This window comes from Balaenoptera borealis (genome assembly GCF_965194805.1).
Source record: "Balaenoptera borealis genome assembly, chromosome: 18".
In the NCBI taxonomy this organism is placed as follows: domain Eukaryota; kingdom Metazoa; phylum Chordata; class Mammalia; order Artiodactyla; family Balaenopteridae; genus Balaenoptera; species Balaenoptera borealis.
This window is the reverse complement of record NC_138877.1, coordinates 4759646-4787578: the sequence shown is the minus strand read 5'-3', so window position 1 is coordinate 4787578 and position 27933 is coordinate 4759646. Positions and strand designations below refer to the sequence as shown.

General features: G+C 43.1%; 1 protein-coding gene across 3 annotated transcripts in view; it reads right to left on the bottom strand.

Moving 5' to 3' along the window:
* The window catches only part of LOC309615431 (phospholipid-transporting ATPase IB), a 537980-nt gene that overhangs the window by 111441 nt on the left and 398606 nt on the right, over window positions 1-27933 (bottom strand). For all 3 annotated transcript variants that reach the window (XM_082365034.1, XM_082365032.1, XM_082365033.1), the window contains exons 31-33: window positions 20601-20662; window positions 19888-19944; window positions 18207-18314 (exon numbers count right to left, since the gene is read on the bottom strand). In XM_082365034.1, the coding sequence (XP_082221160.1) occupies window positions 18207-18314; window positions 19888-19944; window positions 20601-20662 (227 nt within the window). The remainder of the gene's footprint in view (window positions 1-18206; window positions 18315-19887; window positions 19945-20600; window positions 20663-27933) is intronic.

The window sequence follows — 27933 nt, the reverse complement described above, 5'->3', positions numbered from 1 at the left end:
TGGACACGCCGACAGGCTGTGTGGGACAGACCACTGTCCTACTCATCTGAACCCCTGGAAATCCAATCTGTACTGAGTTAAAAGAAGAGGAGGGGGCAGTCCAGGGAGTTTCATCTTTTCAAATCATTAAGATGTGATCTCTGCCGGCAAAGCCTCTCCAGTTCCACTTGGTTTGGCACTTAACGCTGCATCGAGAGCCTCCCCCCCACGAGAAGGATAAGCCCATCTTCTCCGTCATTATCTCATGGTTGCAGGACCGTCGGACCGATCCCCAGTCAGGTTTTTGCGGCTCTGGCCCCTGCATTCCTGCCTGAACCCTGCAGGAAGCGGAGCCTCTGCAGCTGCCAGCGTTTATTTACACACATTCCTGCCTCAAATTGAATTAATGAGCATAATTTAACTCAGCCAATGTCCTTCCCGCCCTCCTTCCTCTCTGCCCCACACGTTCCCAGGAGATCTCACTGGGCTGTACTCTGGTGGCCGGGACCCTAACTGAGGGCTTCTTTCCCTTTTATGTCCCATGAACTCCAAGGCTCTGGTTAAAATGCAGATTCTAGGCCAGTAGTTCCTGGCTGCGGCCTGAGAGTCTGCATTTCTAACAAGACCGCTCTCCCTCCTGTGATGCTCAGGGTGCCGGCTGGGGGCTGCAGGGGTTACGGAAAAACTCACCTGTGCTGCATATAATACGCGATGTCCTCAATGAGTCGCCGAAGGCAAATGGGACCCTGTGATCCTTCTAACAAATCCGATGTAACGTAAGGTTTCTCAGAAGCATGTCCACAGGGGATCTGTTTCCCTCCTCTACCTTCTCCGTGTGTGCATAAATAACACAGAATAAGTCCTATTAAACCGCAAGGCGTATTAACCCCTAAACACAGTCGTATGCCAATTCCAAAGCGTAGGAGTTAAAGAAGCTGGAGTAGGAATGCTGGGACCCTTAACTTTTACACAAAAAGCAAAAGGAACCCCGCATAAGAAACTTCAGCGTGGATGTGGTTAGATGCAGGAGGTCTGTTTATTGCACTGGGCAGACCGAGGAGGAATTTCCTGCATGCCATGTCACAGTCAGAGGGCAAGGAACTTTCTCTGAAGTCTGCAATGAAACCAGCAGATCTCCTGTGTATTCACACACTGTCTACCTTTGCTCATTACCCCTGGCAAAAATCCTTCCAAATTCTACCAAGTGTGGCAAAGGATTAAAACAGGGAGTGGGGAGAAAAACATTCCCCCTAAGACAAAAGAAAGTAAATTAATGTATTTGAAAACCACTGTCAACGTGTTGGATTTTGTTCTTCCTGGATACAAATACGTGTAATACCTCCAGCAATAAATATTGTTAACCTTGGACCCAAAAACTGTTTGCCCAGATCCACACGAACTCGGTATTTGGCTGCTTCGATAGAGAAAGGCTTTCAAGTCGAATTTTGCACAGAAAAGTAGAGTTAGGGAATTTTTTTTTTGGAGGAAAGATTGAATTTATCATGAAACATATTTCATCGAGAAACTGGTAAAATGAACCACCTTTTTACCCAAACCACAAAGACTGCAAATTCCTTTGCTGGAAAAGTTGGCTGCTCTGTTGAAAAGATTAACTTATCCTGAATAGCTTCTGGGGGGCATGCATGGGTAGATGAGATTGCATTTTCCATTTAGGGGCACAGAACTTGTAACGATACTTAGTAACTCTTGGGAGAGAAAAATGGTAAAGATTCTTCCGGAAAATTTATATGAATTGATCTAAAGGTATTCTAGAAAGATCCTCACAATGCCTAAATTCTGCTGCAAAGCCAAAATTCATCTCAAACCTTTCATTCCCACTTAAGGTCTCACTGAAAGGATTAAGAATAGGGGAGCAACTTCCCTTGGTTTTAGTAACTGAGTTGCTCAAGTTGAAACCACTACAGTGTTTTAATTAATATGATGAAATAATGTTAATCGTATGTTTTCCCTTCTCTTTTTTTTTTGTTGCTCCTGACTTGACAGTATCCTGAAAAAACAGAGAGATTACACTTTTTAATATGGTGGAAGGTTTAGCTACTTCACACGGAGCAAGTTTGCCAAGAGGCAACCCTCTACAGATTAGCTGCTGGCTTTCCTTGAAGCAGAAGGAAAAGGAAATTTGTTCTTTGAATTGCTATGGACACTGACAAGTTACAGATAATTATATGTCTATACATCATTAATTTCTGATTTTACGATTATGTCCTTCTTGGGTCCTTAATGAGCAAGGCTACTTCCCAAGCCATGTCTGAGGGACCAAGGGGCTTACAGAATGGCTTCAGAATTCATGGTGACAGAGATTTTGGTAGGAGACACCCTGGCAAAACTGTGATCTATAAACTAAAATGTAAACTTAAGCCACCACAGCAGTGTACAAAAGTTCAGTAAAGGCACTTGCTCTAAGAATCGTGAGAGGAGACATCCCACAGAAACTACCGCTGACTGGGACCCAGAGTCAGACGGAAGAACACGGGGCGACCATGACAGAACCTCAAAGGGAAAATCAAGAACTGGCCTGAAAGAAGGCAAGATGTATATAAAACTAATGAATATAAACAACTTTCTGTGAAACAACGTAAAATGACAGCGAATTCACAAACAATGCAGCTTCAAACACATCACTTTATTAGATGTTCACTGTTTACAGTTTTGAGTTTTGGAAGCTCATTCCACCCTATTGGAAGCTTAGGGGATAAAGAGGGGGCATCTGTGCACCACCTGCCCCCAAACTGCAACTTTCTAAAATGACAACTCCCAATCTTGGTAGTTATATAAATGATATTGAGGAATAAAGGACTAATTACTTTTCTTTAAAAAAAAAAAAAAAAAAGTTTTTAGGAGAGAAAGTGGCCTGAAATGGCATCTAGTAGATGGCAACCCATCACTAAGACCTACTCGCCAGAAGGTTTTAAAAGGCTTGAATAGAATTCTCGTTCATGCCTTGTAAGAGAATACTACCTTCATTAAATTATTCCACTAAAACTGACCCGTTGTAAAAATAAAGGATCAGTTTTTCTTTTAACAAAATGAACAAATCGCCAAGTAGACCAGCTTTGTTAATTATCTAAAGTTGCTTCTTGATTTTACATTTCCGGTTCAAAACAAACTATTCTGGCATAATAAGCTATTTTCCCAAATCATGATCATCTCAGATTGTTAAAATCTCATTTAGAATCAATAAGTTTATATATGACAGAAAACTATTATAATGTTCTAATGCAATATTTAATTATTTTTGAACGGGGGAAGGAGGATTCTTTTTTTCTTTATAGCCTAGACAAGGCCTACTTTTTAATTCATTTAAAACGATTCAGTCATCAGAAAGTTAACAAAAAATAAAACTTCTATGCTATTTCCTTTTGTTTCTAAGAATTAATTTTCCCACACTGATCATAAGAAGGTAAAATTCTGACTTATTATGTTACAGGCCCTTTATTTATGGTCAACCTCATTCTTTCTTGATGCCATGTCTCGGAAAATTTCTCAACAACCCTGTAATTTCCTTCAGTGAAAATTTAAAACCCTCTCTTTCCAGTTTCATTGCCCCACCTGGCCTTCTCCATCACACTAAGACTTTTCATGTCCTTCCTGTATCAATCACTTTTCCCTCCATTCTTCTCTTTTTCCCACCTCTGCTTCTTCTGGTTTTACTGGACATAGAATCACTTTACTTACTGGTTTTCTTGCCTTTATTGAAGATGCTGTATTGGGGACAAATTTCAAATCTTAAACTTTTTCTTTTCTTGTAATGTCACTTTACATGACACTAAAATTCTACGTCCCAACGAGGCTCTTGGTGTCAGATCCACTCCTGCTTTAAGCCACAAGCCTGGACTGCTTCCCCATCTAATTGAGTAAGGCACAAACCCCCAGAGAAGGTCTGTTTCTTCCATGAAATCGTCTCAGATTTATCACAGGCCAGCTGCTAACGAAACTTTACCTAAGCTTGACATTTTCTTGACCAAAACCGCCTCTCCAACTATGTGCTTGTACTTATTACTCCAAAAATACCAACCCCTTCAACATAATAATGAAAATGCTGTCCAATGATGTATTGGTCCAGTGAACTTACGTTTCTGCTAAAACTATCTGTGATCCACTAACTTCATCAGTTTTATCTCCCTTAATAAAACTGTTGGAAAATGATTAGCTTAGTACTTCCTTAAACTAGGTACTCAAAAATCCATCTCGATTTCATATTTGTCTTTTCTATAATATCACTTCCAAAACAATCATTTCCATTAAGTAATTAAACCTTATTATTAACCCTTTACAAATACCACCATCAACAGACAGTATACCACATATATCACCCATGCAGCTAAAATAGTTCAACTAGAATTTTAACTGGAAATGTTCTTAAATATTTTTTAACTGAAAATCATTCTTCGGGTGGGAAAAACGCATGGTTCGTGCTACTGGTGTTTTGAGCACAGTTCAGAAAATGCTAAATTCATGAATTAATCAATCACTTCCGTGCGCACATCCTGTGCTAGGCTATTCCCAAATGTTTGAATATTTGGCATCTGCTTTTGTTAACAATTCAGCAAACAGATATTAAGCACCTGTTACACAAAGCCAGATCCATTCTCCAATTCTACAGGAGAGGTGTTTAATTTTACTTTATTAATTCATTCATTTAAATATTTACTGAGTGCCAGAAAAGAGGAGAAGCAGGTACCGAGGATATACTGAAGAGCATTTACTTTCCTCATAAACTTACAACTTAGAGGAAGAAACTGACATTAGTTATGAGATCACATAAATATAAATTTTTGACAATTGTGATAAAAACACAGAACATAAAATTTACCATCTTAACCATTTAAGTTCAGTGTAAGCTATCTTTACATTGCTGTGCAACAGATCTCTAAAATGTGTTCATCTTGCAAAACTGAAACTCTGTATCCATTAAACAGGAGCCCCTCATTTCCCCTCCCCCCAGCCCCTGAGGACCACCATTCTATTTTCTGTTTCTGTGATTTTGATGACTCTCGGTACCATATAGGGGAAACCATATGGCATTTGTCTTTTTGTGACTGGCTTATTTCACTGAGCATAATGTCCTCAAGATTCATCCATACTGTAGCATGTGACAAGATTTCTTTCCTTTTAGAGCCTGCATAACATCCCATTGCACGTATGGATCACATTTTGTTTATATGATCATCTGTCAACAGGCAATTTGTTGTTTCTACCTCTTGGCTATTGTGAATCATGAAGCTATGAACAAAGGTGTACAAATATCTCTTTGAGATCCTGCTTTCAATTCTTTTGGGAATAAGAAGTGGAACTGCTCCATCATATGGTATTTCTGTGTTTAATTTTTTGAGGAACCTCCACACTGTTTTCTGCAGTGTCCGCACCATTTTACATGCCCACCAACCGCGCACAAGGATTCCGTTTTTCCACATTTTTGCCAACACTTGCTATTTTTTTGAGTATTTTTTTTTAATAGTGGCCATCCTAATATGTGTAAGGTATTATTCTCATACACAAATTTTTAATTGTGGTAAATGCAAGGGAGGAGAGGTAAACTGTGTTAAAAGAACACGCACTGGGAGGGTTTCACCTTGTCAGGGACACAAGGAAAGGTACCTGCAGGAAGTAATGACTCACCTGAGGTCTGGAAACCTAGGCGAGCCCTAGCTACGTAGAAGGCGGAGACCAGGGCATGCAGGAAGTGAGGGCAGCAGGTGCAAACGCACTGTGGGAGCCCAAGCAAGGCCTGCCCGGAAGTGAGGGAAGGCCAGTGCAGGTGGGGCAGGAACAGGCTCAGGGCTGCACAGGGCTAGGGGCTTGGCAAATGGTCTGGACCTTTACCCTGAGGGCAATGAGAAGCCAGGGGAACAACTCCATCAGACTTATGTTTTGAAAGACTACTTTGGCTGCAGTAGAACAATGGGTCCAGACAGACTGCATGCTAAGAAACTAGTCACGAGGCTACTGCAATAGTCCAGGCAAGAAATGCCATAGCACCAAACTAAGTGGCCAGGACCAGAACTGGATGGAAGGAGACACAGGTAAGAGAATGATAGGACGTGGGTTCAGCATAATGATGGGGGAAGGGGCCTGAAACTCCAGAAGGAGAAAAAGGATGAAGGGTTCGCACAATTTTAGGAATTAAGAATCCTACTTAGAAATTGCCACTTGTTGAACAAATTAACTACCTGTTCAACACAGATCTAGTTTATTTTTGGTGGCACATGTTACAACTGCTCAGCTGGTCAGAAAAGAAACCAAAGGCCCATGTCCTGACCTCTTCCCTCCCACATTCAGGAGGATGTGGTCGGGGAATTAGCCAATACTTTGGAAAAACTACCTGAAGTCAGACCCACGCTTTGTAAATCTTGGTTTATAAACTCTGCTTAAAGCAATTAATAAGCAGAGATGAACAGCTCAGTGGTGCCCAGATTTTATTCTTTAGGGAAAGCCTTGTGTAAGAGCCAAGACCCTTTTCATTGTAGGTGACAGAAATCAAAGTCAGGCACTCACACCCTGGTGCAGGGGAAGGTCCTGAAGGCCAGGCTTCTCCCAAGCCCCAATCTTATCTGAGCCTGGGTTTCCCACCTCTTAATCGTGCCTGCACTAAATTTAGCTTTGGAGAGCGAATCTGCTGATTAAGAGCTGGTCTGTCCAATACATTAGCCACTGTCCAGATGTGGCCATTGAGCACCTGAAATTGATTAGGTCTGCCTTGGGATACGCTGCAAATCCAATATACACACTGGATTGCAAAGATATAGTGCAACGATGTAAATTATCTCAGTAACTTCTTTTAATGTTGATTATATGTTGAAGTGATACTATTTTGGAAATGTTGGGCTAACTATATTAATAAAACTAACTTAACCTGGTTCATTTTCCTTTTTTTAATGCGGCCGCTAGAAAATTCAAAATTATAATGCGTCTCCCATTATACGTCTACTGCACGGTGCTGCTCCGGACCACGTGACTCTGAGCCATGTTGAATTGTTGGCTGCAGAGAGAAAGAGGCCCCTCTTAGAAAAACTTCTATTTCCTTCCATCTCTGTTTTGAACAATCAGTTCTACCCAAGCATGTCTTCTTTTTCCTGGGGGGGGGGTGGGGGCCGGCAGGGGAGGGGCATAGGGAGGCCACAAAAGTAGGTAAAGCCCCTTGGTAGCCTGACTTTCCGACTTGGAAGATGCACAGTAGGAAAAGCTCACCAGCTGCTTTTCTGCAACATAACCAATTTTCCAGAAAGGATAGGAGAGCTCTCACTACCTTAACTTGACCCAGCTGATTTTACCTTTTGTATCTGTAACTTAATGATTTCTTCATTCATTAGGACTCCTTTCAGAAGTAAGAGAAATCCAACTTGAATTGTCTTCTGCAAAAAAGGGAGTGTACTGATTTAGTGTATCTGAAAGTTCAGAGACAGCTCCAGCTTCAGGCAGAGCTGGATCCAGGCGCATACTCAACGCCATCATCTCTCAGTTCAGCTTTCCTCTGTGCTCGATTCATCCCCAGCCAGGCACTCTCTTGGTGGTGGCCCCTTGCAGCTCCAGGCTGATGACATCCCTGATATATAACAAACCCAGCGGCAAGAGAGCTTTCCCCTTCCCCTATTAGTTTCTATAAAAAATCCTTGAATTGTCTCTGAGTGGCCTTGGTGGGTCATCATGCTGTTCCTGAATCAATCGCCATGGTCCATGAGATGAAGCTGGTAGTTGACTAGTCCTGGGTGTCCGGTCCAGACCCAGAGGTAGAGCAGAGGTAGAACCAGCACTGTTTGAATGCGTGTTCTGAAAAAGGGGACGGGACTGGGGGGCTGTGACCAGAAAAGGGGGAATTGGATTTAGGGCAGGTGATAGACAAGGAGATACCGCTGCACCCATGTTGCTGCTGCTGGGCTGAGTGGGTGGGGTTGCCTTCACAGCACCCTGGGAAGGACCTGCGCATCTAAATATGCCCTTCTTTCTGCTTCTATCCTTTATTGAAACCGGAGAACCCTCCTACACTGTTGGTGGAAATGTAAATTGGTGCAGCCACTATGGAAAACAGTATGGAGGTTCCTTAAGAAACAAAAATAGAGCTACTGCAATCCCACTCCTAGGCATATATCCAGAGAAAGCCATGATTTGTAAAAATACATGCACCCCATGTTCATAGCAGCACTATTCACAATAGCCAGGACATGGAAGCAACCTAAATGTCCACTGACAGATGAATGGATAAAGAAGATGTGGTACATGTATATACAATGGAATACTACTCAGCCATAAAAAAGAACAAAACAATGCCATTTGCAGCAACATGGATGGACCTAGAGATTATTATGCTAAGTGAAGTAAGTCAGAGACAAATATCATATGATATCGCTTATACGTGGAATCTAAAAAAGGATGCAAATGAACTTATTTACGAAACAGAAATAGATTCACAGACATAGAAAACAAACTTATGGTTACCAAAGGGGGGTAGGGATAAATTAGGAAAAATAAATAAATAAAATGTACATTAGATTTAAAAAAAAGAACAAGGTTAGAGACAAAGGAGAACGGGGTGCCGGATTAAGGATGGACCTGCATTTCTATCAAGTAAGACTTTGAAATCAATGGCCATCTCCTTATAAGAGACGCCTTGTCCTGCACTAATGATTTGTGTTTACTTTTGTGTACATCTAAAATCTTCCATAATAAAAAGTCTTAAAAATTAAAAAAAAAAATAGGTTGCAATAATTTAAAAAATCTGTGAATGAATTCCCTGGTGGTCCAGTGGTTAAGACTTGGCACGTTCACTGCTATGGGCCCAGGGTTCAATCCCTGGTCGGGGAACTAAGATCCTGCAAGCCTCACGGTGTGGCCAAAAAAAATAAACAACAAAAAACAAACTTGTGAATGAAAGTGCACTATAGTTGCAGACACAGGTAACCTAGATTTCTCTTTTCCTGCCTTTAGCCAAAGCAATGCCAAACACTTATGACAGCTGCTTAATACCATTTCCTCACTGAACATTTGATATCTTGCAGTGCCAAAGGCAATGACAATACCTGAAGCTCTCACTTCCTTTAAGTCCTTTAAGCACTTTGGTGCTCTGGATGCTGTCGACAAGAGCTTTGCGTCCTCATTTACACGAAATAGGGAAACCTGGGCACACGCTTCATAGCGTGCTGTGATTCTATTTTCTCCCTTCTTAGTCTAACCTACCCTGTTATCGTTTCCTGCACAAATCCTTTATCCAGTGGCCTTTATCAGGCACCTCTCCATCTCTTAAATAGAACAAACCTAAAGAACACGGATGTTCTTGGCGGAGGGTGAGGTGGGGAGAACTACAGCTCTGGTCACCAGACGAGGCATCTCCCTCCGCAGATGTCTGAGAAGTAAATCCCTGCAGAGAACCTCAACCCCAGGCCCCCCATGCACATTTCCACATGTTTGGAGAAAGGAAAAGTTCAAAACCACATCAAACATACTCTGCGACCACGGCGTATAAATGTTCCAAACAAACAAAATCAGCGTGTAACGTGTACTTCAATTTGCTGACAGATATTTAAAAAATTAACATCAGAATGAATGGCAAACACCAACACCACCATGAGACCTTTAACCCCAGAGAAAAATAACTCACAATCAAAGCTGCCTTGGCCTCGAATTAGCACACAGCGTCCTTGAAACGAGAGGCCAAAATAAAACAAACCACCGAAATGGAGAGAACAGTGCAGAGGGGAGGAGGCAGAGCTAAGAAAATGAGGGCTTTCCACAAAGCACTTAAAAAAAGTAACTACGCTAACATATATATATGGAATCAAAAAAAAAAAAAAAGGTCATGAAGAATCTAGGGGTAAGATGGGAATAAAGACACAGACCTACTAGAGAACGGACTTGAGGATATGGGAAGGGGGAAGGGTAAGCTGTGACAAAGTGAGAGAGTGGCATGGACATATATACACTACCAAATGTAAAATAGATAGCTAGTGGGAAGCAGCCGCATAGCACAGGGAGATCAGCTCGGTGCTTTGTGACCACCTAGAGGGGTGGGATAGGGAGGGTAGGAGGGAGATGCAAGAGGGAGGAGATATGGGAACATATGTATATGTATAGCTGATTCACTTTGTTATACAGCAGAAACTAACACACCATTGTAAAGCAATTATACTCCAATAAAGATGTTAAAAAAAAAAAAAGTAACTCTGCATTTATATTTGAAAAATTCTATTACACTACAGGGCAAGTCACTTCAGATACAATTTAATAAAAGTAAAATTTTAAGAAGGAGTGACTGACATCCACTTGACCCCTGGTTTGCACCAACCATCACCCTAGGTGCTTCCCATCATGACAAGGTGCGCAGGTTCGTACCCTGAGGACTAGGGGACGTGGGAAGTCCCAGCTACTCCTCTCCCCAGCCTGGCCAAGGTACTGGTTCTTTCTTTCTAAGCCCTCGTTTGCTCATACGGTTGTAGAGTCGATTGTCAGATGAGCTAATGCTTAACTCATTATATACGTAATTTCACAGGCAGAACATACGTATATGAACATATATTTTGTCTGGGACATAGTACTTTCTCAATAGACATCACCTACTATTACTTAGATGCCTTATTTTCTTTCATGTCCTTATTAACTCCAAAGATAGATATTATCTACTACTTATACCTGACGAAACTAAGGTTCAGAAATAGCACACTTATGGCTATTATGAACAACAGACTTAACTTGATAAATTTCTTAGGCACTAGGTTAATCTAGTTCAAATCCCACTTTCACCGTTAGGATTTGCAGTGAATAGGAAAGAAGTTTGACTCGGGTCACGTTCACCCAGATTTGGTTGATCCTGCGGACCTGCAGGAAGCAACCAGGAACCAGCGAGTGCCGGTCCCATCCCTGCCTGTTGGAAGAATCTGGAATCACTCTGAGGGGCAAACGGATTTCAGAGAACACACTTTCTTCCTTGTTTGGTAATCAGGAAAAGAAAAACAGAAACAGCTTGGTATGACATGTAGTGACTACAAAAGCCATTTTCTGATGGAACTCTTGTCAGATGCCTGAATTTTCTGATTTTCAGAGCCCAAATATTTATAGGCCTACATTTATAGTGAGAACTCCACTAGATAGCCCCGATCATATGAACGTTTCTGATTTTTCTTTTCATTATCAGTGAAGAACTTTCTGCTGTAGTTTAAATTTTTCTTCTAGGGATTAGTGTGGGGAGGCTTCAAGGGGGCAAACGCATATGAATGCAGGGACCCTGGATGTGGGTGACAAGAGGTACAGACACGTAGAAACCAGAAGTCCCTACCTTCTTAATTTTGTTCATATCGCTATTTTTTCAGATAATAATGTCATCCAGAAACACAGCATGTTCCTTCTTGTAAGTCAGTCTTATTATCACACACAAGGCACAAGTTGAAAACCAAAATGCAAACTGGAGTTCAACCAGTAATCTGGCCAAGATCCACACACAAGAAAGTTATTTCAAACCAAGAGGCAAGTCTCCAGTGGTAGGACTTCCTACCTTACCAGGCTGACCACTTCTCACCCTAGCCGGGCCACACGCTCCTGAAATACGTTCTTTGAGGAAAATAGGACCAACTCTATCCAATATTGCTGTATTAAAGATAATTCCAATGAATTTACGATATTCACATTAGGTGTTTCTGGGATGTTATCATCTAAAACACTCATAATTGCAACACTCAAGTAATTTGTTACCAAATCCTTAAATAAATCTACAAGCACCTAACTTTGAGTATAATATAACATGCGATATTAAAGCCTTAAGCCTGTTTTTAAAAAATCACCTATTTCCTTGGTTGCCCTTATACTTGTGAACATAAGAGAAACATCCCAACATCCACAGGAGGCTGGAGAGTGTTTCCTGACACCTGCTTCTCACTGAGGCTGCCCCTGGGAGGGCCCTCTCGGGGGGTGGCCTTCGAGGCCGGCGGCATCTGCTATCTGGACAACTGTGTAAGAGACTTTCCCTGTTTTTGGTGTTTCTATCAGTTCTTTCACAGCGGCAGTCGGATTCTGGAGCTAGCGTCCCTCCTTGTGGTGAACAACTCCAGGCAACTTTACCAGTTGCGCATGAGAAGTCACGTCTCTGATGGGTTTCTTTCAGGAGCGAACATGCTTCTTTGCCAGAAACCCCCAGCGAATGTTTCCTCCCGTCTCCTTCAGGGTTTTGAACCACCCATGACAGCATGGGGTTGGGATCAAGCTCCCTGCTCCACTTAGGGGTGGAAAGGGCTCCCTGAGCAGTTGGGCGCTTGCACAAGAGCTGGAATGAGATACAAACTGGGCCCCTCAGCAAAGGGGGAAGCAGGATGGGTGCTGGGGACAAATGACCGTGTCCCACGCCACGAAAGTTAACCTGAGGACAGGTCCTCTCCTGGCCCTCCGGCTGGCCTCTGGCCAACACAGATGTTCTGGAATGTTCTGGAATGTTCTGAGCAGAGATGGCCCTTACCCCTGCTTCTCGGCTTACTTCCTAGAGCACATGCAACCTGGAAACAAAAACGCTCTTTTTATATTTATATGGAAAATACCCAGGCCTGAGATCTTGCTCAGCTGCAAAGTGCAGGAGAAAGCCAGCACATAGGGAAGATGAGTAATTAATCTCTTTGATCCAAGGACAGCACCGTGACAACCAGCCCTCCTCCTGCTCACTTTTAGTCCATTGGGATTTGCACTGTGTATACAAAGTGTGTATATAAAACTCAAAAGTAAACTCAGTCCTGGATTTAGGATTTAAAAAAAAAAAAAAAAAAGGCTGTCCTATGCCAGAAGCTGCCTGGAGCCTGGAGCCTGGCACTGCAGACAGAGTTAGCAGTCTGTAGGCTTGGAAGTGAAAGTCTTTCCCCCTCTTTTACTAGCCATGAAAAGAACTTTAAAGGAAAAGCATCGGAGTTGGTGAGGAGTATTTTTCCGTGGCGAACGATGTAATGTCCTTGGGTATAATCCTCTATTTAGAAAGCTGGGGCCTTATAGCTGACACCACACCACCTGCCGACACTCAGAGACCCACTGCTCAGAGAAACAGGGCCCTGGTGGACATTTAAAGATGCTGTCTTCTCCTGGAACCCCCAGCACTGGCTTGAACATTGTCATGGGGTCATATTTTAGGTGTTGTGAGCAGGGATTCTCTAACTTTAAATGGAAGAATAGACTGGAGATTTATCAAAATTCAGAGGCTGGGGCTCCAGGTGCAGGGATTCTGACTGTGTGTGTGTGTGTGTGTGTGTGTGTGTGTGTGTGTGTGTGTGTGTGTGTGAGTGTGTGTGAGTGTGTGTTTGTGTGTTTCAAGTACATATTTTTTTTTTGGTGGGGAAGGAGGTTGTCATTTTAACAAGCAGCCCAGATGATTCAGATGTAGGTGGTCAGTGGACCCTACTAAGAAACTTCACATCAAGAACCTATAAAATGTTAAAAATAAAACAAACAACAACAACAAAACAAAATCAAAAAGAAAAAAAAAAGAACCTATAAAATGTTGAAATTCTTTAACCAAAAGAAATGGGGGTTTAAGTCACAATATTCCTATTTATAAAGGCTCAAGAAAATAATTTATCACTGCAAGATAAAGAAGAACAGGCATGTCTTACTATTCCCACAGGTACTCCTATTATATCTCCACCATAGTCCTCTGAGGTAATTAGGGCGGGTAATAGTATTCTGACTTTGCTGATAAGGAAATTAAAGCAGGTTAAGTGATTACCACAGGCTCCAAAGCTAGTTGGGGCAAGTCTCTTGACTTTTAAACAAAGGTCAAATAAGAAGCACACCCTCAGAGACCCCCAGAGTAGTAAGCCTTGAGAAATACATGAAGAAAATAAAAGCCCATTTCCTGATCCAGTTGTAGATCAAGTTTTCCTCACCTCTCTAATTCAAAACCCTACTTCAGCAGGCAACTCTGCGCTAAAGAACGTTGGTAATTTTCCACCTACAGGCCTTGGCTATGGGGACCCATCATGGAGAAGCTCACATAATCCATGGTTATGATACCGGCAGAAAGGAAAACACACGGTCCCGTATAGAAAAACCTCATCACATATTTTTCCCCAGCTGAGGGCTGTGGCATCACGCAGGACAGACACAACCGGAGTTTCTAAGTTTCTAATCCACTTTAGGTGACTTCACTGTGGGCCTAGGAAAATGGAAAAACAGGATGCCCCCTTAAGATCCCACAAATGCTGACTATTCTCAGGAGAGGAAGGATACAGAGGACTCTTTTATTTTATTTTTTAAATTAATTAATTTATTTGTTTGTCTTTATTTTTGGCTGTGTTGGGTCTTCGTTGCTGCCCGCGGGCTTCTCATTGCGGTGGCTTCTCTTGTTGCGGAGCACGGGCTCTAAGCGTGCGGGCTTCAGTAGTTGTGGCGCACGGGCTCAGTAGTTGTGGCTCGCAGGATCTAGAGCGCAGGCTCAGTAGTTGTGGTGCACGCGCTCAGTTGCTCCGCGGCATGTGGGGTCTTCCCGGACCAGGGCTCGAACCCGTGTCCCCTGCATTGGCAGGTGGATTCTTAACCACTGCGCCACCAGGGAAGCCCCAGAGGACTCCTTTGATTCGAGAAATTTCCACTGGGACTTCCTGACTCACTGGTTGGCTTTCATGGACCACATTGTGAGGTGCTTCAGGGAAGATAAAGATGCTTTGATGGTGGAAAATCCCCCCCCATACTACAGCCCTCCCTCCCTTTGCACTCAGGGCAAAACCTGCCTTGTTCCTCATGAGAAAAACTCCACATATCGTGGACAAGACAAAGAAATAGTTAATCGAATTGGTTTAGGAAACCCCGGCAGAAACGATTTATCTTTTCAACAGTTTAGGATGCTATGAACAGACAGAACATTTTGTGTGAGGTCCATCTCCGGCTCCTAAGTGAGAAATGCCGTTTGCCAACAGACACTAGTTTAATTCTACAGCTCAAAAGAACCATGTTCCTTTGCCAAAACCCTACTGCTTCATGAACGACAAGGAAATGGTTTATAAAAATCACTAGAAACATTCTTATAATAATAACAACACTAATTTTTAAAAAGCAGTCTTTTCTCAGAATACCATCACTCCTAAGCATTCACCAACCGTCTTCGTCAGCTTGGGCTGCTGAAACAAAATACCACAAAGTGGGTGCCTTATCAACAGCGGAAATTTATTTCTCCCAGTTTTGGAGGCTGGATGTCTGAGATCAGGGTGCCAGCCTGCCTGGGTTCTGGTGAAGACCCTCTTCTGGGTTGCAGACGTGTAACTTCTTGCATCTTTTTTTTTTTTTTTCTTTCCTGCTGTTTCTGTCAAGCATTTTTTAAAAATTGAAGCATAGCTGAATTACAATATTGTGTTAGTTTCAGGTATACAGCAAAGTGATTCAGTTACATGTAGGCACATGTACATATATTTTCAGATTCTTGTATCTTCACACTGCAGAGAATGAGTGAACTGGCTTTCGGGCCTCTTCTCATCAGATCACTAATCCCTCCCAAAGGCCCTGCCTCCATGCTGGAGGGTGAGGTCAGGGCTTCAACATGAAGTCGAGGGGACCACAAGCATTCAGTCCACAGCACCAGCCTAGAACGAAAGGGATGTACATGGCTCGGCCATATTTTCAACTTCCCCCAAAGGAGCTGCCTCCTGTCACTGACGGCCCCTCTTTCTTTATGACAGTACATCACCCCTCTGGAGACAAGCAGAAAGCCTGTCTGAGACTTCAGGCTTGTTTAGCCACTCTCCACCCAAGTGATTCTTCATAAGTGTTAAAAAAAAAAAATTAAAAAAAATACTTCTCTACCACTTTTCAGAGAATGATGGCGGCAGACACCAGGTGAAGGAGCATTAAAGTTGGCCTTGACATTGTTTTCTGACACCCTGTCTCCACTAAGAGCTCCATCATGGAGCAAGACGAGAGAAAAGAAAGAGCTCTTTCAACACAGACAGCAGATTACCCACCCAGCAGCCCCGGGATGTGAAAACCGCAGTAATATCTCCTTCCATGTCTAATGCAAACCTCAGTCTCAGCCAGAGATGGCTGACTTCAAAACAACATCATTTGCCTCACAGAAACAGACCAATCAACCAAAACGTTGAAACGAAGTGGTTTATGTTAAAAAAAAAATTTTATACCCAAGTGAAATGTGATTTAATATCACAATTTCTTTGCTTTTGGATGGTAGGAATAGCTCATTCGATTTTTTCGGGAAGTCCCCAACTATGGAAATTTCACCATTATGCTGAGCCTTCGAACCACACGGGCACACAACCCGGACACTGAAAACGCGGCGTGTCAGTGACCACATGGTAAATGGTCCCTCCACACTTCAAAAGTCAACCTCCTGATGGGCTGGTGACCATCTTAATGTCTGAACTGGAGTCCCTGGTGCCGGCGTACACAGAGGGGTCACTAGAGCATCCCTCCGTGGAGGGCACAAAGGAGTGGGCTTCGTCGCCAGTCACCTGTCAGCTGACTCCATCCTATCAGCTGTCACTTTCCCCTAATTTCGGAAACTGTCCACAGCAGTTGGTGCCTTTCATTGTCCTGCACCACAAAATCCCCCAAATGAAATATTCATCGGGCCACATCCATCCTTAACCAAAAGGAAAGACCCTGAAGCAGATATTCTAGGCACCAAACCTTACCAAGTGATCATGATTGTGGATACTTTTCTTGCTTTAAAACAGAACTGATTTAAGCGAACAAAAGTATCTTTGCTGGGAAATGCTTGTTTCGCTACAAAACCATCTTCTTGATTCATTCGATGTTCTGTAATTTCCTCTATCGCTTGTATTCGGAAAGGAACTGAGAAGTGTGTTATGTGTTTGTCCTCAGGCCTCAGAGAAGGCAACGACGCATTCGGGGACACACAAGCCATCCCCGTGGGACACATCTGTCTGCTCAGCTCCCACACTCAGAGGAGGTCCCAGACACCCTGGGGTACATCAGTGGATTCACCAAGTAAAAAAGGCAAGCAGCCCACCCAGTATGACCTCACACGGAACAGCTGCTGGGCATGTATCTAGACTTGGGGAGGCCCGGAGTTTGGGCTCATTTCTGCAGAGTAAGTGAGGCAAAGATAGTGGCCTGATGTGCCACGCATAGGCCTGCCCCTAAAATACGTAGTCCTGGGGCAGGAAGCAGCAGAAGCCCCCAACCCACAGTCCTTCTCTCCCCACGCTTGGTTCTGACTCGCGGTGCAAGCGTCCTCATGCAGACGTGGGTGGGTGTCCCAGAGCAAACCTCCAGTGGACCCAGCACACATCACCCCCCTACAAAGAGCTGTCCTTGGGCCCAAGGGTGCGCTCCGGGCCTGGATCCGGGGAGAGAAGCGGGCAGGCCTGGCGAGTAGGCTTCTGGCCCTTTGGAAGACTCGGGGTGCTGGGAACCCGGGGAACAGACTAGAATCGGGATGCTGCCCTTGTGCCACGACCGCCTGCCCTGTGAAGAGGGGCACGCCCAGCCAGGGACCGCCAGCGTGGAGGCCTCCAAGGGAGTTCAGATGTGAAGAAAGAAGAAAATGCAATGTCTTCATAAACGTTCTGTGTCCCTTACTACCAATCCCATATTCTTTTGTAAACCCTGAAAAATCTCCCTGTAAAACAAAATTTACAGCTTCATTTGTAAACGGAGGGCATTTGGAACCCAGGGCTTTCAAGGTCCTCTTCAGACCCGATCCTGTGGGATCCTAAGATCCAGGGTGTCAGTGCTGATGGCTCCAGCTCAAACACTGGACAAAGATAATATAAAAGACGAAAAAAATAAAATCTAAAGGATTTTAGATTTTAGCGTAATGGTCTTCAATCTCAGCCTCTCCAGTTAAGAGATGAACAATGAGATATTCTGCTTAATTAATGATCTGGTTAATAGAGTGGTTAGATCTATCTTTCACAGGTGACTGATTATCAACTAATCAAAGTATAATAATATCCAACATCGAAACTACAATCAGTATAATCATGGGGTTATGAATGACTCAAAACATCTCCCGTTTTCCAAGTCCGTGAACGGTACACGTGAGACCTGTAATTAACATGCAATTCATTAAGGAAATGTGGACACACTGGGTAGGTCAGAGGATTTAAGTCGACAGTTTATGTAACAATTAAAATTTCCAATGCTATTTCTGTGGCCTGGACAACCTCTTCCAGGGGCTTTGATTTGGTTTGTTTCCCACCTGATACATTTTGACGGAAGCAGGCGACACCAGCTCGTCCTGAGACATGGAAAGCCCGCCCACAGTTAATAGCACTGACCTGTCCTTTCATGTCTGGAGCGATGGGAATGGTGGGCCAGATGGTTGAGTAGATGCCAAAAAACACCAGCCAGATGAGCATGCTTCCCCAGACGGCCAGGTGACTGAACTACAGGAGAAAAGAGACACTCAGGCAGGGTTCTCTGCCGACCCAGTAGCCACTTGACCACCACCCGCTGCAGGAGCCCTGGGTCCACGCCACCTTTCTTTATGGAAAGATTTCTACTAGACACCGGTTGAGAATTTAAGCAACTAGTGGCCCCAAACTATCCTGAAGAGGAAAGTGCTTTTTCCACCACAGCTGACCATCCTGTAGACCCATCCTACAGTGTCACCAGGCCCCTCTCTGTCCCTCGCCAGTGTTCGCTCCACTTTGGATCAGAATAAATAAGGTATCATTGCTCTAGTAAGAGGACGTGGGATGGACAGAACGAACAAGATGGGTTTATTTATCATTTTGAGACTTTGACTGTTCATTTTCCAAAGAACTTTTAAAAAATTTGGAATGGATATATCCCTTAATGACAACACTTTGAGCATCTACTGAGTTGCGAATTTCTTCTCCTCTGTCCTCTTGCTAGGATGATCCTTGACTTCTTTTCAGCCATACTCCATGATCTAATCCATCACGAGCCTCTGTCAGCTTTTTAAAAAATCTGACCACTGCTCGCCGCCTCCTCACGCCCCAGGCTAAGCCACTACCCCCTCTCACCTGGATTCATTGCCTCTGTCTCTCAACGAATTCTCTGCTTCCACATTCACCTCCCACCCCACCCCCAATTAATGAGCACAGAATTAGAAGCCTATTTAAACAGCAGAGATGAATGTGAAACATTGGCCATAATCCTCAAAAGTTGGAAATGTCCAAAACTGGGGACTGATTCCATAAGGGATGGCATATTGATAAAACTCAATACTCTTTAATCATGAACTATGACCTTGTAGAAGTACATATATATATATATTTTTTTAAAATTTATTTATTTTTGGCTGCGTTGGGTCTTTGTTCCTGCATGCGGGCTTTCTCTAGTTATGGCGAGCAGGGGCTACTCTTCGTTGTGGTGCAGTGGCTTCTCTTGTTGTGGAGCACAGGCTCTAGGCGTGTGGGCTTCAGTAGTTATGGCGCACGGGCTCAGTAGTTGTGGTGCACGGGCTTAGCTGCTCCGCGGCATGGGGGATCCTCCCGGACCAGGGATCGAACCTGTGTTCCCTGCATTGGCAGGCGGATTCTTAACCACTGCGCCAAAAGGGAAGCCCAGACTCTGTGTTTTGTAATACGTTGTCTTATTAAAAATATACACAGAGAACAAAGTCTGGAAGGTTATACAGGAAATATTAACAGTAACTATCTCTTGGTGGTAAAATTATGGAAATTAAAAATTCCTTTCTGTCCTTCTGTATTTTCTTTGTGTGTGTGATTTTTTTTTTAATACAACGCACATATACATTGGAAATGAGCTAACTGTTAACAGCTTAGAACTGTATTAAGTGCTCAGCAAACGAATCATCAGGGAACTCTGGATGGCAAATGTGCCCTGATAAAGGTCAAACCACAACTTTTACATGCAAAATTTAAAATAAGACAGCTAGATATTGTTTACTGTTTTCCTGGGGCTTAAGAAGATACTACACCATAAAAAATATCTGTAGTGGATAGAGAAATAATTCTGGAGAAAACTTACTTTTGTCCAAGCTGTAGTCTCCAAACCGGCTTTCAGGCAAACAGTAACAACAACATACTGTGAAAGAAAGAGGAATTTGGGAAATGCGTTATCCTCACTTATTTTCACTTCCCAGAAGAAATCCCAAATCCTCCCCAGAGGCAGTTTCTCCGTGGCGGCTGGACTTTGAAAGTGCCATCTTGGTAGCTAATTCTCTGGGGGTCACTTTTAGGAAAATTACAGGCAGGTTCTTATAAGAAAAGCCCTCATTTTAGTGACTGTCTTCTCACAAGTAATAGTTACTTTGCCCTTTTCTTAGCTTGGAAGATTTGGGAGAAATCACCTTCCACTGGTGTTGGTTTTTTTTTCTTCCCCCCACCCAAGTACATGTGAAATGGTCATCTGAAGAATTGGGAAATCTGCTGATCACCTGTCCAGAAATCTTAACTCTGCATAATCTTCACTCAAATACGAGGTAAGCATCTCACAACCACTCTGAGCTCTAAGTGTTGCCAAATCTCGGCTCCCTATCCGCCGATGGCGAATAGAAATACAGAGACAGAGTTTGGAGGAAATAGAAAAGACTAGCTTTATTCCTTTTGCCAGGCAAGATAAGGAATCTATAATATATAAAGATGTGAAATACGTCATAATGACAAAGGCTTTATATAAAGGGAGAGGTAAAACCCACACATGTGCCATCTAAGAAAGATTCAATAAACAGGTCAACTTACCGTATAAACGATATTTCCAACAAATAAATAGTCTGTGGCATGACCATTGGCCAACACAGTATCTGAAAAACAAAGAGGTTACAATTACCCTCCAGAGCAGAGCACTTCAATCTATTTTATTCAGAATGTAAAAACAGAACTTTAGAGACATTTATCAAAATGTAAGGGAATTTCGAAAATTGCATTGTCTGTGATTCTAATGCCTCCTTTTTCTAACCCTGCATTTTTTCACCTTATATTTTTGCCAAATGAAGCAAACAAACAAAATCAGGTTTCCTACAAACCAAACAACCAAACACTTGATCTGTGTGGAAATTTACATTTTCATACAGATTCAAATCTCCCTTTTGTCAGTTAGAAAAAGGAATAGTATAAAAACATATTAATTTATCTTTGTGGGTGTCAGTATTAGACCTTTTCCATGTGTTCATTTACTATTCGTCTTTAATTTTTGCTAAATTGGAATTATAGGCCAACAGCAGAAGATAACTACATGATACAAAATGAGTTCATGATTACTGAACTCAGAGAATTTAAAAGAATATTCACTACTTGTGTTCTCTGTCAACTTCTACGTGAACTTCTGGAGTCTACAAATGGGTGAATGCAAACGACCCAATGAGAGATGCCTAGACAATACAACTAGGATTCTGAAGCTTTAATTTTATAGCTTTCCAATTTTTTCTTTGTAAGGATGACTATTACAATGTACATAGCAATCACTAAGGCAGAACTCTAAGAGAATTGTCTAGTTCAGGTCAGCTAGCCTGCTGTGAAAAGTCTGGTTTTTACCCTGAGGGGACAAAGCCTGTTTTAAGATCAGAAATAGTTTCTCTGGGTGACACTGCCAATCCCCTTTTATTCTCTTTTATACTCATCTGTGGCCTACAGGCCAAGGGTATAGGGATTTTTCTGTTCAAATTTCCAACCCAGTAGCTGTTGTACACACATATTTGGGCTCACCAATTTACCCAACTGTTTGTTGAAGAATCTGATTCTTATTAAAGAATCAAGATCCTTTTAGTTTTCGCAAACACCATAAGGATCAAGTACCATCACAGGGAAAATCTGGTAATTGTGGGACCCTGGATCCAGCCACAGGGCATGCCCTTTCTCCTAATTCTAGATAAGTAAATTTGTGGATTAGGACAGATGAACCCACAAAGTGACATCACTGGCTGCGTTAGGTACTGGCCTAAACTCAGGGATTGTTCCTGGGGACCATGAGAGTTATCCCAGGGTGGCCACTGACTTAAAAAGGATTAATCTCAAAGCCTAGGGGAGACATGGCGAAGGGAGAATCAAAACTCAGGCAGGACTTCATTAAAAAGGAAGGAAGGAAAACAATGATCAGAAAAGTAAAGAAGGGTTTTCCCTGGTGGCGCAGTGGTTGAGAGTCTGCCTGCCAATGCAGGGGACACGGGTTCGAGCCCTGGTCTGGGAAGATCCCACATGCCGCGGAGCAACTGGGCCCGTGAGCCACAATTACTGAGCCTGCGCGTCTGGAGCCTGTGCTCCGCAACGGGAGAGGCCGCGACAGTGAGAGGCCCGCGCACCGCGATGAAGAGTGGCCCCCGCTGGCCACAACTAGAGAAAGCCCTCGCACGGAAACGAAGACCCAACACAGCCAAAAATTAAAAAAAAAAAAAAAAAAAAGTAAAGAAGAGGCTACGTTAAGCTCAAGAAGGCCACAAGTTGATTAGCAAATAGCTATTCAAAACTGTAAGGGTTCGCATTTTAGTAACTGGCCCTAAGATTGTTTTAATAATAAAGATGACACTTTTAAAGAAAAGCCTCAATAAAGAAACACTTGAGATTAGACAGGAGACCATTGCTTTGATTCTAACAGAGATGATAGCTGTGAAAGGGGTAACATTAGTCTTTTATTTACAGGACAAATATTTATTTAAAGCCTACTTTAAAGCGGGAAGTGGGGAGACAAGATCCCTGGCTTCGTGGAGCTCCCAGTACAGTGAGGGAGACAAGACAAAAACACACCAACAAATAGATACACAATACAATGTCAGGTGTAGCAAATGCCACGAAGGCGTAGAAGGTATGGAATAGAGAGGGATGGGGCTCCTATTTTAGACAGGGAGTTCTGGAAAAATCTGTTTGAGGAGGTAACATCTGAGCAGATCGGAATAGTTGAAGGGAGTGAGTTAAATGAACATCTGGGCTACAGCGTTCCAGGCAGAGGACTGGCCAACAGTCTGAATACAGACAGCAATGTTGAGCTCAAAGACCATCACAAAGGCCAGTCTGGCTGCAGACTCTGGGGAGAGCGCCCAGACAGTAAGAAGGGGCCAATTAACGTAGGTCATGGTGAGGAGCTTGAATTTCTCTGCTAACTATGACAGGAAACCAGAGAGTAAAATGGTATGAGTTATGTTCTTAAGGGAATAGTCCAGCTTTTATGGGAGAACAGATCCTGGACGACCAAGAACAGAATAATAACAGATGCAATTCCAGTTTGGAAACGATTGTAGCAATCCATCCAGGGGGATGATATTGGTGGCATGCAGAGTTGGGTCCAATATGGTAGCCTCGAGCTGCTGTTTATATTTAAAGTAATTAAAATATAATAAAAAATTCAGTTCTGGCTAGGGGTTGGGGAGGAGGGGGAGAATGAGGCATTACTGCAGCAAGTGTACAGCGTTTCAATTTAGGGTGATGAAAAGATTTTGGAATAGATTATTGGTGATGGCTGCAAACATTCTGAATGTAATGCCTCTGAATTGTATACATAAAATGGACCATAGTTCTAAAACCGAAAAACTCTTAGGATAAAACATAGGATTAAATCATGGCCTTAGATTTGGCAATGGTTTCTTAGCTTTGACACCAAAAGCACAGTGACAAAAGAAACAAGTAGATCAATTAGACTTCATCAAAATTAGAAACTTTTGTGCTTCAAAGGACACCATCCTGAAAGTGAAAAGACAAACCTCCGGAATGGAGAAAATATTTGCAAATATTTATCTGATCAGGAACCTGTATCCAGAATACAAAGACAACTCTTACAGCTCAACAGTAAAAAGACAACACAATTTAAAAGTGGGAAAAGGCTCTGCACAGAACTTTTTCCAAAGAAGAGGTACCGATGCCCAAGTACATGAAGGGATGCTCAACGTCATTAGACACCAAGGAAATTCAAACCCAAAAACCACAAGATATCATTTCACACCCACCGGGGTGGCTATGATAAAAAAGATAGAACTGCTGCTGAGCAACTAAGCCTGTGCGCCACAACTACTGAGCCTACATTCTAGAGCCCGTGAGTCACAACTACTGAGCCTTCGAGCAGTTCATTTTAGCTCAGGATGGATTTCCTAACCTCAGTCTCATACTATGTGTTCATGAATGAAGAAAAGACCCTTTAATTCTGAAAAGCAGTGATCTGAGGGCCCTGAAGTTCTACCTACATGAAGCCCTGACACAGTCTAGAGAAAACTCTGGTCAGATGGAAGAGTTAGAAGGGCTAGGAGACCAAGCTGAAAACCAAGGTTTACAATTATGGCTTGACAACTTGTGAATTTCCTTTTGATAGTAATATTTCAAACGTTGGTTGATTCATGTACTAAAAGAAATTAAATATACAAAGCATTTGTCTAAATATGGAGGGCTTAGAATGTGTTTCATATTTTAAGGATATACAAATAATGAACAAAAAACTGTTAGACATTGTTAATTCTACATTGAAAATAGATAACATATGTTACTAAGTATAAGAAAGGCTCTGTTCTAAGCACTTTATCTATGTGAGTATACTTACTAATATATGTGATGCTAATATAAGCCTATTAGCATTACTAATATGCAACACTAATATATGTAATACTTCTTTAATGCTCTAACAATGCTATGAAATGGTATTATGACCTGCATATTTCAGATGAGGCAACTGGGGCAGCAAAGAGAAGCTAAATGACATGCAAGGTCACACGCTTAGTGAGAAACTTTAAGCTTTGTAATACAAGATTGTTTTCATTAACTGAGTTAGAAAAATGGACCCCAAAGAATAAAAGAAGACAACTTCAAGGGGAAAAATAATTAGACTGAGAAGAACTCTTTTGAAATGCCAACACCTAACGGGGGAGGAACTTTCTAGCAGAGAAATAGGTGGAAAGAAAATGAGATTCACACGGCAGAGATTCTGTACCACCCAGGGCACAAGAGCGGGAAGCAGCAGTAGCCCCTTGAGATCTGGCCTTTTATTCTGAGTTGGGGTGGGCATTTCATTAGTCCGGAGCTGCTCAACCTCAGCACTGCTGACATTTTTCTAGGTAATTCTTAGTTGGGGGGTTGGGGGGGCGGCGCCATCCTGTGATTACAGGGTGTCTGGCAGCACCCCTGGCCTCTCCCCACTAGATGCCAGTTGTGACAACCAAAAACGCCTCCAGACAATGCCAGTGTCTCCTGGGGGAACAATTCCCCAGATTGAGAATCACAGCATTAGAGGAAAGAAAACAGAGGAGCTGGAATAAGTAGAGAGAAGACACCCCAAAGTAAGAGTGGCTAATGAGGGGCTTCCCTGGTGGCGCAGTGGTTAAGAATCCACCTGCCGATGCAGGGGACACGGGTTCGAGCCCTGGTCCGGGAAGAGCCCACATGCCGTGGAGCAACAAAGTCCGTGCGCCACAACTACTGAGCCTGCGCTCTAGAGCCCGCGAGCCACAACTACTGAGCCCATGTGCCACAACTACTGAAGCCCGTGCACCTAGAGCCCATGCTCCACAACAAGAGAAGCCACTGCAATGAGAAGCCCGCACACTGCAACGAAAAGTAGCCCCCACTTGCCACAACTAGAGAAAGCCCGCATGCAGCAACGAGGACCCTACACAGCCAAAAATAAAATAAATAAATGAATAAATTTATTAAAAAAAAAAAAAAGAGTGACTAATGAAGGGAACCCCCTCCTCTGTGGTCAGGCCGAGGAGGAGTGTGGTGGAACCTCTCAATTCACACCATCAGCAGAGAAACAGGGTGAGACCTTGGTACAAAGGGATGCAACTGCCATCGCTTGATGGCCTTTAAAGTGGGCAAACTCTGCGATTACCTCTGGGACTGAGAGCTCACTGGTGAAGAGAACATCTCCGTGGAGACACTTAAGACCACGGACCACCATGCTGGCAATTTGGCATGAACAGAAGGAACAGATAGTGAAACCCAGGGACATCTTCCAACCGCAGCTTCTAGAATTTTATAATGCATTAATTTCTACCTTGCCATGACAGTAAAATGCTACTGGCATTAAATAATATGTTTGCACTTGAACTAATCTGAATGCACTTCAGATAACTTTTAGTGAAGCAGGATAACCCTACTATTTCAGCTCACCATTTTGGAAGGATAACTCAATACTGCATTTTAGTTTTCTGCTTAGGAAAGAGCATCTCCTATCCCAATCAAAACTAATACCACCTGGGAATAATTTATTCCTTGGAGGAGAAATCCCCAAACTAACTTGAGATTCTGGGACATGTCAAGAGCCTAGGAAAAGATAGCATCCACTAAACAAGTCACAAGTCATTGCTTTGCCCACCCTGTTGGGGAAATTCCCACGGAATACAGTATTCTCTTAAAGGTTATATTTCAACTGTTTTAGAGGCAAATACCTGTGGGCATCATTCCTTGTTAAAACTTGCCAATAACATCCTCCTGAAGAAAAGATCCAAAGTCCTAAACAATCACTGGCAGATGAACGCATTAATAAGATACAGCTTGCTGATAATTCAAGGCTGGAAAAGCCCGTTTGGACTGTCCAGTTTATTCCTGAAGCATGTTGCTGACAAATTACTTCTTCCCACTTTGTTTAATCTCAACAGTACTGTTACGATTCCACCACTCCACTCAGGAAAACAACTTTCCTGTGGTTTAGCTGTTTTCATTTTAGTTGGATATTTAAAATCTCAAGTGATTTTTTTTTTTTGATAGGAGAAAAAGAACCCCCAAGCCAAGATGAGTAATTGGGTCCCCAAGCCAGCCTTCAGGACAATATTTATCCACCATCTATGTAAACGATAAGAAGAAGATTAGTGCAGACAAAGCAGCATGGGGTGGTACAGAGGGATGTTTGGGAGGAAGGGGGCAGAGAGAGGGGAAAGGACAGTTCAGGCACAAAAGGACTCAGCCCACCTAGAGGCGTGGAGGTGAACTCCTGCCCTGCTGGAGTAGAACCTTGAGGTGCACGGGGCGGGGCGGGGTGTGGGATAGGAGTACTACAGGGGCCAGAATGGTGAGGTCAGCAGGGGCCAGACCATACCAGGTTCTAAAAAGGTCCCTGTAAAAGAGATCCACCAAACGTACAGGTGGAGAGAGGTGATCTCACCAGAACTTTGTTAACCGGCAGGACACTGAGCATTTCCCAACGGAAACCTAGCGTTCGCTCACGAAGGCTCAGCAGAGCTAGGGCAGAGGGAAGGAGGGTCAGGCTGCCTGTTGCGTCAGCACCGCCGGCATTTCACGGAACGGTGTGAGATCAGCCAGCCCTGTGCAGGCTGAGGTTGAGATCCACCCAGATGAGAGCTGAAATGTTGCTGGACCATAAGTCCAGGGAAGGAGCTCCACAGAGTAAAGAACCTGAAAGAGCGAGAAAGTTTCCCAGCTGCTTTGTCGGATAAAGCACTGAGTCACATTTAGAATGACCAGCTGTGGCCACATGTGGTGTAAAACCTAATATAATGATGGTGCCGCCAAAAACATCGAAAGTATTATTACAAAATACCAGAGCTAGAAGCCGCGTCCTGAGAGCCAGTCATTCTCTTAGAAGCCGATACAATGCCTTGGCTTCAGGACCCTCAGACCCAAAGCAGCCGCTAAGCCTGTTCGTCCAGACTTACATATTTGCAAAATCTGGTTGGATCCAGGGACTGACACGATGTAGGATTAGCCAAATGAGGTTTAGGAACGCAGACACTAAAACAGACTGTTGTGAACAATGGGGACAAACCCACGTGGACCCTCGCGTGAGTAGTGATGACCCCAAATGCTGCATGCAAAAAGCTCTCTGAAAATATCTGTGGGAAAACCCACGGTTTGTAACAGAAGTATGTCTCGCTTTCTAAACAGAATGATAAAGGAACTTACCTCAGATGCTTCCAGAGGGCTAGGTTGATGACATCTTATAAGGATGCCATTTCAATTAAATGCTCATTAAACCCATTACATCATGGCCCAGCTAAAGCACAAACATGTATTCAGAAAGGGCTCAGACAAAAAGCAAAATCTGAAGACTAAGTTAGTCCACAGTGCTGTGCAGTCAGAGAAGACAGGGTTTAATGATCAGGAAAACGGATGGGGTGGACGTATGTGTGTGTTTTTAGTGCAGTAA